This window comes from Tribolium madens, unplaced genomic scaffold (assembly GCF_015345945.1).
Source record: "Tribolium madens isolate multiple individuals breed KSU strain unplaced genomic scaffold, Tmad_KSU_1.1 Scaffold_96;HRSCAF=242;Tcas5.2_LG5, whole genome shotgun sequence".
Lineage (NCBI taxonomy): Eukaryota > Metazoa > Arthropoda > Insecta > Coleoptera > Tenebrionidae > Tribolium > Tribolium madens.
In genome coordinates this window covers 1,505,199-1,517,624 of record NW_025401068.1, presented here as the reverse complement: position 1 = coordinate 1,517,624, position 12,426 = coordinate 1,505,199, and the positions used below count along the sequence as shown (strand labels likewise).

At 31.2% G+C, this 12,426-nt stretch overlaps 1 protein-coding gene across 1 annotated transcript; it reads right to left on the bottom strand.

Moving 5' to 3' along the window:
- Nucleotides 1-5,091: 5,091 nt before the first annotated feature.
- LOC123013463 (uncharacterized protein C05D11.1-like) lies at nt 5,092-12,416 on the bottom strand. Its single transcript, XM_044411980.1, has 11 exons — nt 12,068-12,416; nt 11,782-12,023; nt 11,144-11,731; nt 8,672-8,938; nt 8,198-8,623; nt 7,730-8,147; nt 7,437-7,674; nt 5,939-6,125; nt 5,589-5,890; nt 5,388-5,540; nt 5,092-5,338 (listed from the first exon to the last, which is right to left on the bottom strand). The coding sequence occupies exons 1-11, from the start codon at nt 12,258-12,260 to the stop codon at nt 5,284-5,286; spliced, it is 3,069 nt and encodes a 1,022-aa protein (XP_044267915.1). The 5' UTR covers nt 12,261-12,416; the 3' UTR covers nt 5,092-5,283.
- Nucleotides 12,417-12,426: the final 10 nt, after the last annotated feature.

Genomic DNA, 12,426 nt, shown 5'->3' with positions numbered 1-12,426 from the left:
TAATTATTAATTCATTGGGTAAGTAGGTATGCACATTAATTTCTAAAACGAAATCTCACTAAAATAAAATAAGAAAAGAATTAATTGCTGCAACTTGTTTATTATGGTCCGGTTATTACATTAACGTTAATTTAATCACTACTACACTACTAAATGATCAAAATCATAATTTTGGAACATATCACCTACATTTCAAAACCTTTTATTTGTAGAACTGTAAAACTTAAACATTATGGAAGTAAAACACTTGATGCAGGATAGTGGTTTATTCGAAGCCCAAAAAAACCTTTTTCAAAAAAAAACTAAAATTGTAAAAAACTAGGTGATTTTTTCAAATAGAAGGTTTTCTTCAGTTAATCTAAATTTTTTTATTTTTATTTGCTTACTTCATTATAATTTTCGTTACGCTCCCAAAAATTGTTACTTTACAGACCCATTTAGGTCCCTAAAATAATTCAATAATAATTTACAATCATAAAATACCTATAAGTAGCGAAAATATTTTTCATTTTTTATGTTTATTATTTCATAAATCAAAGAATTTTATTTTTAACAGTTCTTTTATTATGAATAAAAATTTACTTTTAGATTATTAGTACTAAATAACTTTTTAACGTATTTGTTAATAAAACAAAAAAAAATAAAAATTATAGTTGCTGGGGCTGAACCCCAAAAAATAAAAATTTCAAACTAAATTTTTTTGTTTTTTACAAGAATCGTTTCACCTATCCGGGGACACACTTTATATAGTAGTGCTTTTTCTAGTGTAAAATGGGCTGCGACACCCCCACTTCCAAAAAGTGTTGTAATTTAAATACAAGTAGATAAAACAGAATAATTCAATTTAGATAAGAATTTAATAAAATTATTTTAAAACTACAATTTTTCAAATCTTCTGTCATTCCTTCCGTTCAATAATTACCGAGCACTTTACAATATCGCTAATTCGAGCCAATTTTTTAACTTCAATTCGACAAATCAATTTTTGACAAACTGACAAATGTCATAATTATAAAGCCAAATTCAAACAACTAAATTTTATAGAAAAATCATTATTTGATTTCTTCAATTTGTCATATTTATTTTTGTCAACACTATACATTTCACTTTTTTATTTCGTTTTTTAAGAGGTGTTAAGGGGATTCCAAAAATTGTTGTCATTTGAACAAAAATTTAAATGCAATTTCAAAAATACAGTCCTGCCAAAATTTAATGGCTTTTTTAAAATCCACAAAGGAGTCGATATTCTTAGTTTTAATACTTTATAGCAATATTTTATAGGGGCAAAACTTCTTATATCCACCCCAATTTCTACGCCCATTTAAGGCGTTAACCGGGTTACCACTGAATCAATTTATAATTATATCTATCATAGCTGCATACGACCAAAGTGTCACTGTCAATTCCTTTTCCCAAAAAATATGCAAAATGGTTAAATACACGATTGAAGAATACGTAGATACAGGCTGTCCCTACGGTCCGAAAAAGCTCTATAACTTGTTTATTTTAAGAGATATTGACTTTTCTTTTTTTTTAGATTATAGCTGCACTTTCTGAAAATATTGCGGTTTATATACCCATATTAAAAAAACACTAAAGTTATGTTTTTTTAAATGGAATCTACTAAGTTTGATTTTATTTTTGGATTCTATGCTAAATTACAAATAACTCTTATAGAGGTTGTTTTCATTTATCTGTTATCAATTTTCTTTTGTGGTGCTTTTTTTACCAGAATTTTTAAAATGCAGGGGTCTGTCTAAAAATTCGTACCTTCTAAATGCTTGCACACAAATTAAAGTAAGTAACGCCGTTTGATTCCTGAATGTTTGCCGCATCTTTTAAGTGTTTACTCAACAACCTGCTCAGTGGCATGTGCCTACTGCGATTTTTTAAACATGACAAATTAAAAATGTCAAAAACTCATTTTTTTTCAAATGGCACCTACTATTTATTATTGTATGTACCAATCAAAAGATCTTTTGACAAGCTTTCCATCAATATAAGGTTTGTTTAGTCTAGCGTAAAATTCTAAGTTGCTATCCTAAATTAACTAAATTTCGATAAAATTTTCTGTTTTGAACAATAAAAATCGAGTGGGCCTTATGCACAAAAAAAAATTAGCACAGAAAATAAAAAAAAAAGTATAGAATTGGAAATTGGACGAGGCAGTTAAAGTAAACAAAACTCGAATTAAAAATGTCAAGTTTTCTTCGGAAAAAAAACAGCTTGAGTGTAATTCGGTAAGACAATTTAATGAATACGTAAACCCGATGATGCAGACCTACTAGATTCAGACGCTTTCATAAGTTAGGTTCCGTTTTGTCGCTGTTAGGGCAAACTTTTGTCGCTGTCATAGTGACAAAAACACCGCGGCTTTTGGAATTTTTAGTGTTTAGAAAAAAATTGTCATGCTAATAATTATTGCTAATTCAGAAGGATTTTCAGCTGTAATTTTCAATGTGATGAAATGTAGCGTGGTCCATTCACAATTTCTATTCCACGGCCGAATTATCTCCGTTTTTTCTGTAAAGAAGGACCATGTCTGCTTTCTCAGGATTAGATAAAGGTACCATTTTACAAGCGCCAAAATGTGACATTGATGGTTGACAATAACGCAACAATTGTTTTGCACCTTTTTTTGTGTCGTAGTGACGAATTTTACGCGGACATTTACTTAACACCCTGTATAAATATGTATTTTGAATACACTGGCGGACACGGAATTTTGGACATAAAATTTATGTCATTTCAAAAAATGTCAATAATGTAAGTCACGCTTTATTGTCATTATGATTGACGTTTGAATCTAAAATTTGAAAGTTTTAGTTGTTTGACGTCGATTTTCGGAAACACTAATGCCAGCAATACGTGTTTTTATATAAGTTCAATAAATTATTTTGATTTATTGTCATTTTTTCTCTAGCTAGCAGGATAAAAATTACAAAAACCGCAACTGAGGTTAGTTGCCTAAGGTCCGTTTTACATTTTTATGTCACTCGAATGACAAATCGAAATTCCGTGTCTGCCAGTGTATTAATACTTGACAGTTAAACAGGTTCTGATTTTATAGTAACAAACCTTGATTATTTTTTAGTCTTATTCTTTCATATAATTAATTAAGTACCAAGATCAATGTCAATGCGACTATTCCAATTTTATACGATCTTTATTGTTACTACTTATTATTTACTTCTTCACAAAAATTGAAAAATCCAAAATTAAGTACCACGAAAAATATGCTACTTACCTATTTGTTTGTTACATAAAAAAGAGTAATTAAATTAAAATTTATAACTCCTGCTATTATGATTGTTAAAGAAGCCCAATTAAATATATTTTACTGACGTAGTAGAAACTAATAGGTGTCATTTACATAATATTTTCAGATAAATTAATAAAAAACTAGATTAGTCTCTCATTAGCTTAGGTTATTAATTGAGAAAGTATACATACGTTTGAATGAAAATAAGAATCTTGGAATAATTATAAATTCGGAAAGGTTACTTGGCAAACATTATCTACTTCAGAACTAAAAAATATGAATAAAAGGGCTTGCTTCTGGAAAAAAATACCAAGGCCGTCATGTGGTTATTGGCCAGGAATTTCCAAAGACGTAAAACTGGACCGGGTATTCTGGTATAGAATATTATATAGGCTGACCCAGGGGTGCGTGCAAGCTCCATAACTTTTTTCTATCCAAGATTTGTTTTTTTTTTAAATCGATAATGAGACATTCTAAAAATATTTCTAGAATGTCCAAAATCAAATACTAAGCTCAATTCTGCTTTTTTAAATAGAAACCCGATTTTTGTTACATTGTTGGATTTGTCATTAAGTTGTCAATATAACCAGTGCCTTAAACTTATGTATCTGCAACAATTTTTGACTTATGTCAATATATGTGTCAAAATAACGTCGTGCATAGACCCACAGAAAAATTCATAACTTTGGAATCATTCAAGACGACTTAACCAACTGTTTTCCAGTCGATTCTTTAAGTTTTAGGACATTTTTTGAGATAAAGGTGAACTCGAAGTCAAAATTCCATCGCCTACTACATTTTTTTTGCAAATGACAAATTAGAAATGGCAAAAACTTGACTTTTTCAAATACAACAACTAACATTTTAGTGCATCATTGCATGGCACTTTTTATGAGTTTTTTGTCGATATAGTTCCTGGTACCTTACTTTACTTGAAAATTTTCTCTGGGGCGCGAGTTCTGGCGCAGAAAGAAATAAGCTTTTCAAAAATGTCATAAAAAATGAGCCCGAAAATTTATCAGTCGTTTTTGACTAAACCTCTTTGTTTCGGAGATCCTCTATTCGGAACGTAGGTATCTTTAATCAATTTTTATTTTGTAATGAACAGCTATAATAAAGAAAAAATTTCATCAACTCAACGTAATAATTGACTAAAATGCTTTGTCATCCATTTATTTGGTTTGTTTCTGCCGGAAATGACCTAACGGTTTAAATAAGCAATATTTTTACATAATAAAAATTCAGAAGAATCAAAAAATCATCTGATAAGAGAGAAAATTAACTTACAAAATAACATAAACATACTTAAATGTACAGTTAAATATTATAAAAACTATTCATAAAATTTATTGAAATTTGGTATATGCTTAAATATGTAAATTCCACCGCCTCAGATGTTTATCAAACTTCTATCTCCATTTGTTCTGGGGATACAAGGCTAACCTGATTTTTTTTTTAATGGCAAGAAGGGTCAAATTTAATATTTTTAAGAAGAGCATTTTTTTTCTGAGTTCGGTGATGTAACACATGCACACCTTAATGTAATCGAAAATTATCGAACTAATAAAATTTTGAAAAACGTATTTTTTTTTAGCCTTAGAAATATTGTCTTTATCTATCGTTAGCTCTTTGTCGCCTAAACTTGGATAAAAAAATAAATAAACTGTTTCCCAAATTTCAACGTGCTCTGCTAAACCGTTCTGAAAATATTTAGATATATCCATACTTTTTAGCTTCCCTGTGTTTCTCTTTTGTTATAAAAAAATACTCAGAAACCGCATCTGCAGAAAGAGTTTCAAGGTAAACCAAAGTCACTTCACAAACAGTTGTTTAAAAAATAGTCGGGACGACTTTATGTATTTTTAACCAGAACTAGTTCTACGTTTTTAGAGGAGAAACAGATAATAATAACAACAAAATAATTTGTTACATGATAATTGTTATTTAATAAATAAATACATACAAATTAAGATGAATATGGACACCTATAATTTGAATTTGTAGCCACATCGTTGTATAATTTATTTCAAAAAACTTTCTTCTAAAGATGGATACACGGTTAAATCAATATTTACACTGAAACAAGAAAGCGTCAAAAATAATTTCCCACTTGATAAATAACTACCTTCTAAAGGCCTCCATTATTTGCTCAGCTTTTGCAGGAACCGAAACAATCGCAGTCTTAGTTCTTTTAGAGTCGAACAATGCTAACAAATACTTTTTCCCCACATTATTCAATTCTTCTATAGTTACGTTGTGAATGAGATTGAGCAGAGTTCTAGAAGTAACAAATATAATATATTTAAACAAATGCAACTGAACTAACCTATTATAGGTAAAATCAACTTGTTGGAAATAGGAAATGACCGATAATCCAATAACACTTCCTATAGTATTCTCTTTCTCTATCAGTTCAAAAATAAGAGAACTCCTAGCAGAGTCGATTAAATTAGTATCCCACTCTTGGTTATTTATCTGATTTAAAATAATTTCTTTAGCTTCCATATAAGCACCGACTACGTTCGTAGCTCGAGAGAACACTAAATAGAGAAGACCTTCATGAGGCTTAACCATCATAGTGTACCCATAGGCGTACCCTTTGCCTCTTATTTGTCTCCACATGGGGCCCTATAAAACATTTAGCAAATTACAATTGACATAAATTATTTTTATTACCTCCGCTTGTATTAAATACTGCAAGTAAAGCATCAAAGCAGGCAAGTCGGGATCTTCATACGAAGAAATACTGTCAACTGTTTGATGGAAAAAAGCTGATTCTAGACACCCCATACCGATAACACAACCGGTTAAACTCTGCTCCTGTGATGGTTTGATCAATTTTAGATCAGGGATGACATGTAGTCTAACATTTAAATAAAAAAATTATTAACAATTTTTGTAAATAGTCCGGTCAAAATAGACATTTCAAATAACTAAAATTCCGAGCTAAATTTTGGTGGAGATCTTGGGTACACCATTAGGAATAAAGTGTCAAAAGTCCCCATCGATCCCACGTGTGCTAAAAAAGTTATTCGGGGTCAAAGATCAAAATTTGACGTTTTTTAGATTTTTTTGAAAACGGTAAGTTTTATCGAAAAAGTAGCCCAGACAAAAATTATAGATCTTGAAATTATCTACAAAAATGGTCTATACTTTTTTTCTACTTTTTTTTCTTTTTTTCATTCCTGAGATATCGCGATTCTAAAAGTTGAAGGAGTCACGTTCTACATGACATGCACATACAGAGTGCGTCAGAACTCGCGCCCCAAAGACAAATGCCATGTAGGGTAAAAAATTCTATCTATAAAAATTTTAAAGCTATGAGAGTTTAAATTTTGCACTTTGACTCATTTATTTCTGTTGGAAAAATAATTTTCCAAGTTTTTTTGCTACAGGCTATTAGAAGCGGAAACAATGTTATTTGTGGCTTTTATTGACAAAAGTTTTGTACCTTTACTAAATAATTGTAAAAAAACATATACAAAATCATCAGTATTATTAAATAGACATAAAAAAATGTTAAATGTCAAAAAACAAATGTCAAAATTTTTTGACAGTTACAATTTTTTAAACATTTTTTTTATGTTCCTGGTATCTTATAACACTGATGATTTTGTATGTTTTTTTATAATTATTTAGTAAAAGTACAAAAATTTTGTCAATAAAAGCCACAAATAACATTAAACAGAGTTACAGTTTAGGATACAGCTTCCTTGTTTCCGCTTCCAACAGAAATAAATAAGAGTCAAAGTGCAAAATTTAAACTCTCATAACATTCAAATTTTTATAGATAGAATTTTTTTTTAATTTTTTCTATGTTCCTAGTACCTTACCCTACATGGCATTTGTCTTGCGCGAGTTCTGGCGCACTCTGTATGTGCATATCATGTAGAACGTTACTACTTCAACTTTTAGAATCGCGATTTCTCAGGCTTGTCTGGCTACTTTTTTGATAAAACTTACCGTTTTCGAAAAAAATCTAAAAAACGTCAAATTTTGACCTTTGACCCCGAATAACTTTTTTAGCACACATGGGATCGATGGGGACTTTTGACACTTTATTTCTAATGGTGTACACAAAGTCTTCACCAAAATTTAGCTCTGTCGGAATTTTCGTTATTTGACCACCTATTTTTATGACTAATTTGCCCGGATTAAAAAATATATCACCTACTTTTCTTGAATCGGGTTGACATTTGATGGCAAAAATTTGCTCAAAGGTTCGGCGGCGTCAGGAATACAATCTAAATTCCCAATCAAATGCAACACTACATTTTTCGGATCGACAAGAATTTTCCAGATTTTCTCGCACGTGACCAACAAATCGACCGACTTTTCACTCGCTAAAGTTTCACTAGTCTCAGTTAAAAATTTATTTTGCACAAGAATGCCATTGTTGTAAATATTACTGTCTAAAAGAAAAATTTGTTACCGAAAGCGTTTCAATTTTTTTTTTTTTATTTTTACTTTCAACGAAACGCATTCCTCGCATGGCGTAAGCTACGACATTCCGTCCCGATCTTTTCGCCTGTGCTACGGCATTATTCATTTTAGCCGCAATTATTTTCAATCGGTCGACTGAAAAAACAGTGTTGTATAAAATATCGCGTAACCACTCGATCCCTTTTTCGTATTTTGCCACCTCCAGTTGCAACATTACGGAAATTGTATGAGAATAGGGACCGCATTTGAAGAGGCATTTGGAACCAAGACCGATACTTGAACTGAAGGAAACAGTGTCGTTGTTTAATTGTTCGATAACTTCTTCATATGGGATGAGTTTTCCGTTCTTTCTGATGGGAGATTCGAACAAGGATTCCAGCATCAAAGGGAGGTAAATGCGCAGTTCTTGGGGAACGGCTGTGCTATCCAATAACGCATACAACTACAATTGTGATTAATTAAATAAAAAATAGTAAAACGAAAATAACTCACATAAATAAATTCGGATTTGATGTGATCAAAGCAGGTGTAGACGTTAGTGTTTGATAAATCGATTTGTTGTCTATCATCTAAATCAGTTCTGTATCTCTTAATATCATGAAAATTGATAGTTTTGAGACTTGGAATAGGCAGTGATGTTATCATGTCAGCTGGTGGATCTCTACTATTGAACTTAATCGCGTCTTCTAATAATTTTTCCTTTTCTTTTAAACCGTCTTCACCAAGAGAATCAATTTGTTCTTTAATCCGTTTTGCTTCTTCTTCTGCCATTCTCATTTGTTCGTCTTTACTTGGAATGCATTGCACGGCTACGTAATTATTGTCAACTAAATATTTCTTCATCAAAGAAACCCAAAACGATTTAGGTTCTTTCAAAAGTTTGCCTAAATCGACCAAAGGATTGAGTCTTTGTTGAAGCTAAAATATATATTTTTACTTCAAATACAAACTGTTTTTATTTCTTACGTCTTCTTTTGTATTTCCGTATAAAATGTGACCGATTATTATGAAAGCTAAAGTGCTATGTGGGTTATTTTCAATATCACTCAAGTGCTCAAGTTTGTTGCGTTTGATTATACTTTTGATTCGTTCCATATTAATATCTTCTTCATCCACAAGCCTCTTTAATAATTCTTGTAATTTCGGTTTAACTTCTGGTAATTTGTTTAGTGGCACGTCCTCGAACATTATGTAAATGCAAGATTCAGCGTTTTCCAAAAAGTTAAAAGAAATCTAAAATAGCCATGAAATGACTTAAATTTTTGCAAAGTAGCATGAAAGTAGAATTACGAAGACCCGAAGGTCGTTTTGTACTAAAGCCTAATTAAATAAACGAAAAATTGTTTGCCTTGAATTTATGAGATCGTATTTTTTTTTTTCATACAAAATAAACGTGTTCGTAACAAAATTTTATTACAGGTACTAATTACTTAATTATTACTAAATATTCAGGGTGCGCCAGAACTCGCGTCTTAGAGAAAAAAAGGTAAAATACTATAAACATGAAAAAAATGTTTAAAAAATTGTATCTGTCATAAAATTTTGACATTTTACATTTTTTTGTTTATTTAATGATACTGATGATCTTGTATGTGTTTTTTTTATAATTATTTAGTAAAGGTACAAAACTTTTGCCAATAAAAGCTCCAAATAACGTTAAACAAAGTTACAATTTAGGATACAACTTCCTTCTTTCCTATTATAACAGCCTGTAGCAAAAAACTTGGAAAATTATTTTTCCAACAGAAATAAATAATACAAAATTTATTGAAATTTTTATAGATAGAGTTTTTTTACCATTTTTTCCATGTTCCTGGTATCTTACCTTACATTTTTCTCTGGGGCGCGAGTTCTGGCGCAGCCTGTGTAGTTAAAAAATGTCACCATTATTTTATTTTAAATAATCTTCAAAAATTGTAAAATAAAAAATTTATGTGTTTCAAAGAAACCGTATCATCACTTTGGTGTGTTTTTTAAATTTTATTCCCTAGAGAATAAAGAAGCAGATTATTATTCAAAAACGAAGAAATAAAAGTTCACTTTATTCCTGGTTGGGAGGAAAATTTTAAAAATAATAAGTAAACCGTACATTTCGGATTAATACAGCGAAAAAAAAAAAAATAAAAACACATCTGGGTTTTTATTAATGCTTTCTTATGGTCCGATTCTTTTTTCACTGTTTCTTTTCATTGTTTTTGTTTCATTCAAAACTGTAAATTGAGTAAATAAAAAATTTTTTTGGTGCCCTCCTAACTTTTAAACGGTATAAATTGGTATAGAGATAAGTTGGGTTAAATCGCTTTATATTTACCTGGGAAATCGTAGATTACTCTTGGTTCCCATTTTTTTCGTTACACAGTGTATATTACTCCTAAATTTTTTTTATTATTATTTTCATAAAACTTTATCTTGAATTCGTTTTACTCAAGGTTTTCACAAAAAATAGTTGGGTTACCAACTTATGTTTTATTGAGAATTTGCTGTATACAAAGTATGTCAGAACTCGAGCCCCAGAGAATTTTTTTTATAATTATAATTATTTAGAAAAAGTCCAACAATTTTGTCAATAAAAGCTACAAATAACATTAAAGAGATTCAGCAACATTTAGGATACAGCTTCCTTGTTTCGTCTTCTAATAGCCTGTAGCAAAAAACTTGGAAAATTATTTTTCCAACAGAAATAAATAGAGTCAAAGTGCAAAATTTGAAGTTTCATAACTTCGAAATTTTTATATAGATTTTTTTAAACATTTTTTCCATGTTCCTGATATTTTACCTTTCTCTGGGGCGCGAGTTCTGGCGCATCCTGTAGTTAATATTTTTTATTATGCAACATCATTTTTATATTTCATGAATAAAGAAGTTTCCTTTCTTAATAATAGGAACTTTTAAATTTATTATGTATTGGTCTGTCTATTAAACAATCGAACCAGATTTTTCTCTGATTTTTTTGTATTAGGATATACAGGGTGATTCAAAAGTGTCGGACCATTTTTTGGGTGGTGATAAAGGAGATCCAACTGAGTTAAAAGTTCCCATGACAAAAAATTGTTTCAGCCTTTTTTCAAAGGTTAGACTTTGGGTTAAGTTTTTGGCCGTTCAGATCATGTATTCTTAATTTAGTTAGCAAAAACGACAGATCTTGCAACATTGAACAGATGATACGTATTTTTTGTCTTTTGGTATACAAAACATTTAACAACTAGAAAATTCAACAATAAATTAAATCCTACATCACCGAAAAGAAGTAAGATGTCTATATGATAATATGGAAATTGACAGTTCCGTTTTTGTTAAAAAAAGGCTTAAAGAAAAATCTGAATTCATTTTCATGCTCAGTTGGTTTGAATCACCTGTATGTTATGCTTGAAACAATACAAAAAGTCAATATAATTAATTATATTTCCACTTGTTCAGTAGAAAATAAGGATAACTCACGTTGCTGGCGTAAGGATCATCAATTTCAATAAACTCCTTTGGCAAAGTATAAGTGGAAAATTCGGTGAGATACTTGAGAAAAATACACACTGCTGTCAACATATACTGTTCAGTGACAGCCGAAGGCCCCCTCCATCCAATACAAAAAACGCCATTATTCTCTTCATCAGTGGGATATTTGATAATCAAATCCTTTGATTCAAGCAAAGGAGGAACAGGGCTTTGCCATGGTCTCTTAAAATCGCCCCGTTCCCCTTTCATTAGTATTTTACGTTCGAGAGATTCTAAAGCTTTAAAAACTTCCTCATGTTTAATCTGACCTGTGATGATAACTTTCAAATTCTCAGGTCTGTAGAACTCTTTGTGGTAGTTTTTCACTTTTTCATTAGTGGTTGACTCTCTCAGATTTTTCATAATCCCGCCAGTCTCAGAGGAATAGCCGCAACGGCCTGGATACATAGCCCTGGCTAAGTTAACATGAAGTCTGGATTCAGCTGTGTTCTCGCGGCCTTGCATTTCACAATAGACAACACCGGCATCGTCGCCTTGAGGAGTTATGTGGTGAACTTCAGTGATAAAACCTTCCTCCTAAATATTAAAATTAGTATATGAATAATTAGAAACCGAAAATTTATTACACTCAGGATGGGGTATAAAATGTGCTCTAAAAATATGGGCATCAAAGCCAAAAACCCTTCACTCCCAGCAGTCTCCATGGTGTAACAGGTGTGGTCGGTGTCTGTCCAGGCGTTTGTACCAGAGGCCAAACACCGATTTGCAAGCAAATCCAGGACCCCCTTGTAGGGGTACTGCTCACTCCCCAAAAAAATCAAGTGCTCGAGAGTATGCGGCAAGCCATCGTCGTCGAAAGCTTCAGTTGCTACAAAAACACAATCACACAAATTCCAAAAAGACAGTTAATACCTAGACAAAAGTATCCATTAACCACAGGCCCATCAACCTCAACTATGACCACCGTAAGTCCTGTATTTTTCGACCGGTACTCAAACACCGGTACTTTTAAATAAGCGTGCAAACAATTCACCAGTTCGAAGTCTCCGGTGTGGACATGGGGGGTTTTATCCACAGGTGGCATTGTAGAGGTTATGTCTACCATGAATTCGCAAAATCAAATTAAAACTTGTTTATAAAGAACTGTTATCAATAATATATTGCAAAATTTGATTTGTCGACCTTTTCAGAAATGATTATGAGCAGTTTGGAAGAAAAAACTAATTATTTTGATACTTTTTCACAAGTTGCACTCATCACATCATTCAACT

Coding starts and splice junctions, on each gene's coding strand:
- LOC123013463 (XM_044411980.1), bottom strand. CDS start 12,260: ATGGTAGACATAACCTCTACAATGCCACCTGTGGATAAAACCCCCCAT. Junction 8,624..8,671: donor ACGGAAATACAAAAGAAGAC/GTAAGAAATAAA, acceptor TATATATTTTAG/CTTCAACAAAGACTCAATCC. Junction 5,541..5,588: donor GTTGATTTTACCTATAATAG/GTTAGTTCAGTT, acceptor TGTTACTTCTAG/AACTCTGCTCAATCTCATTC.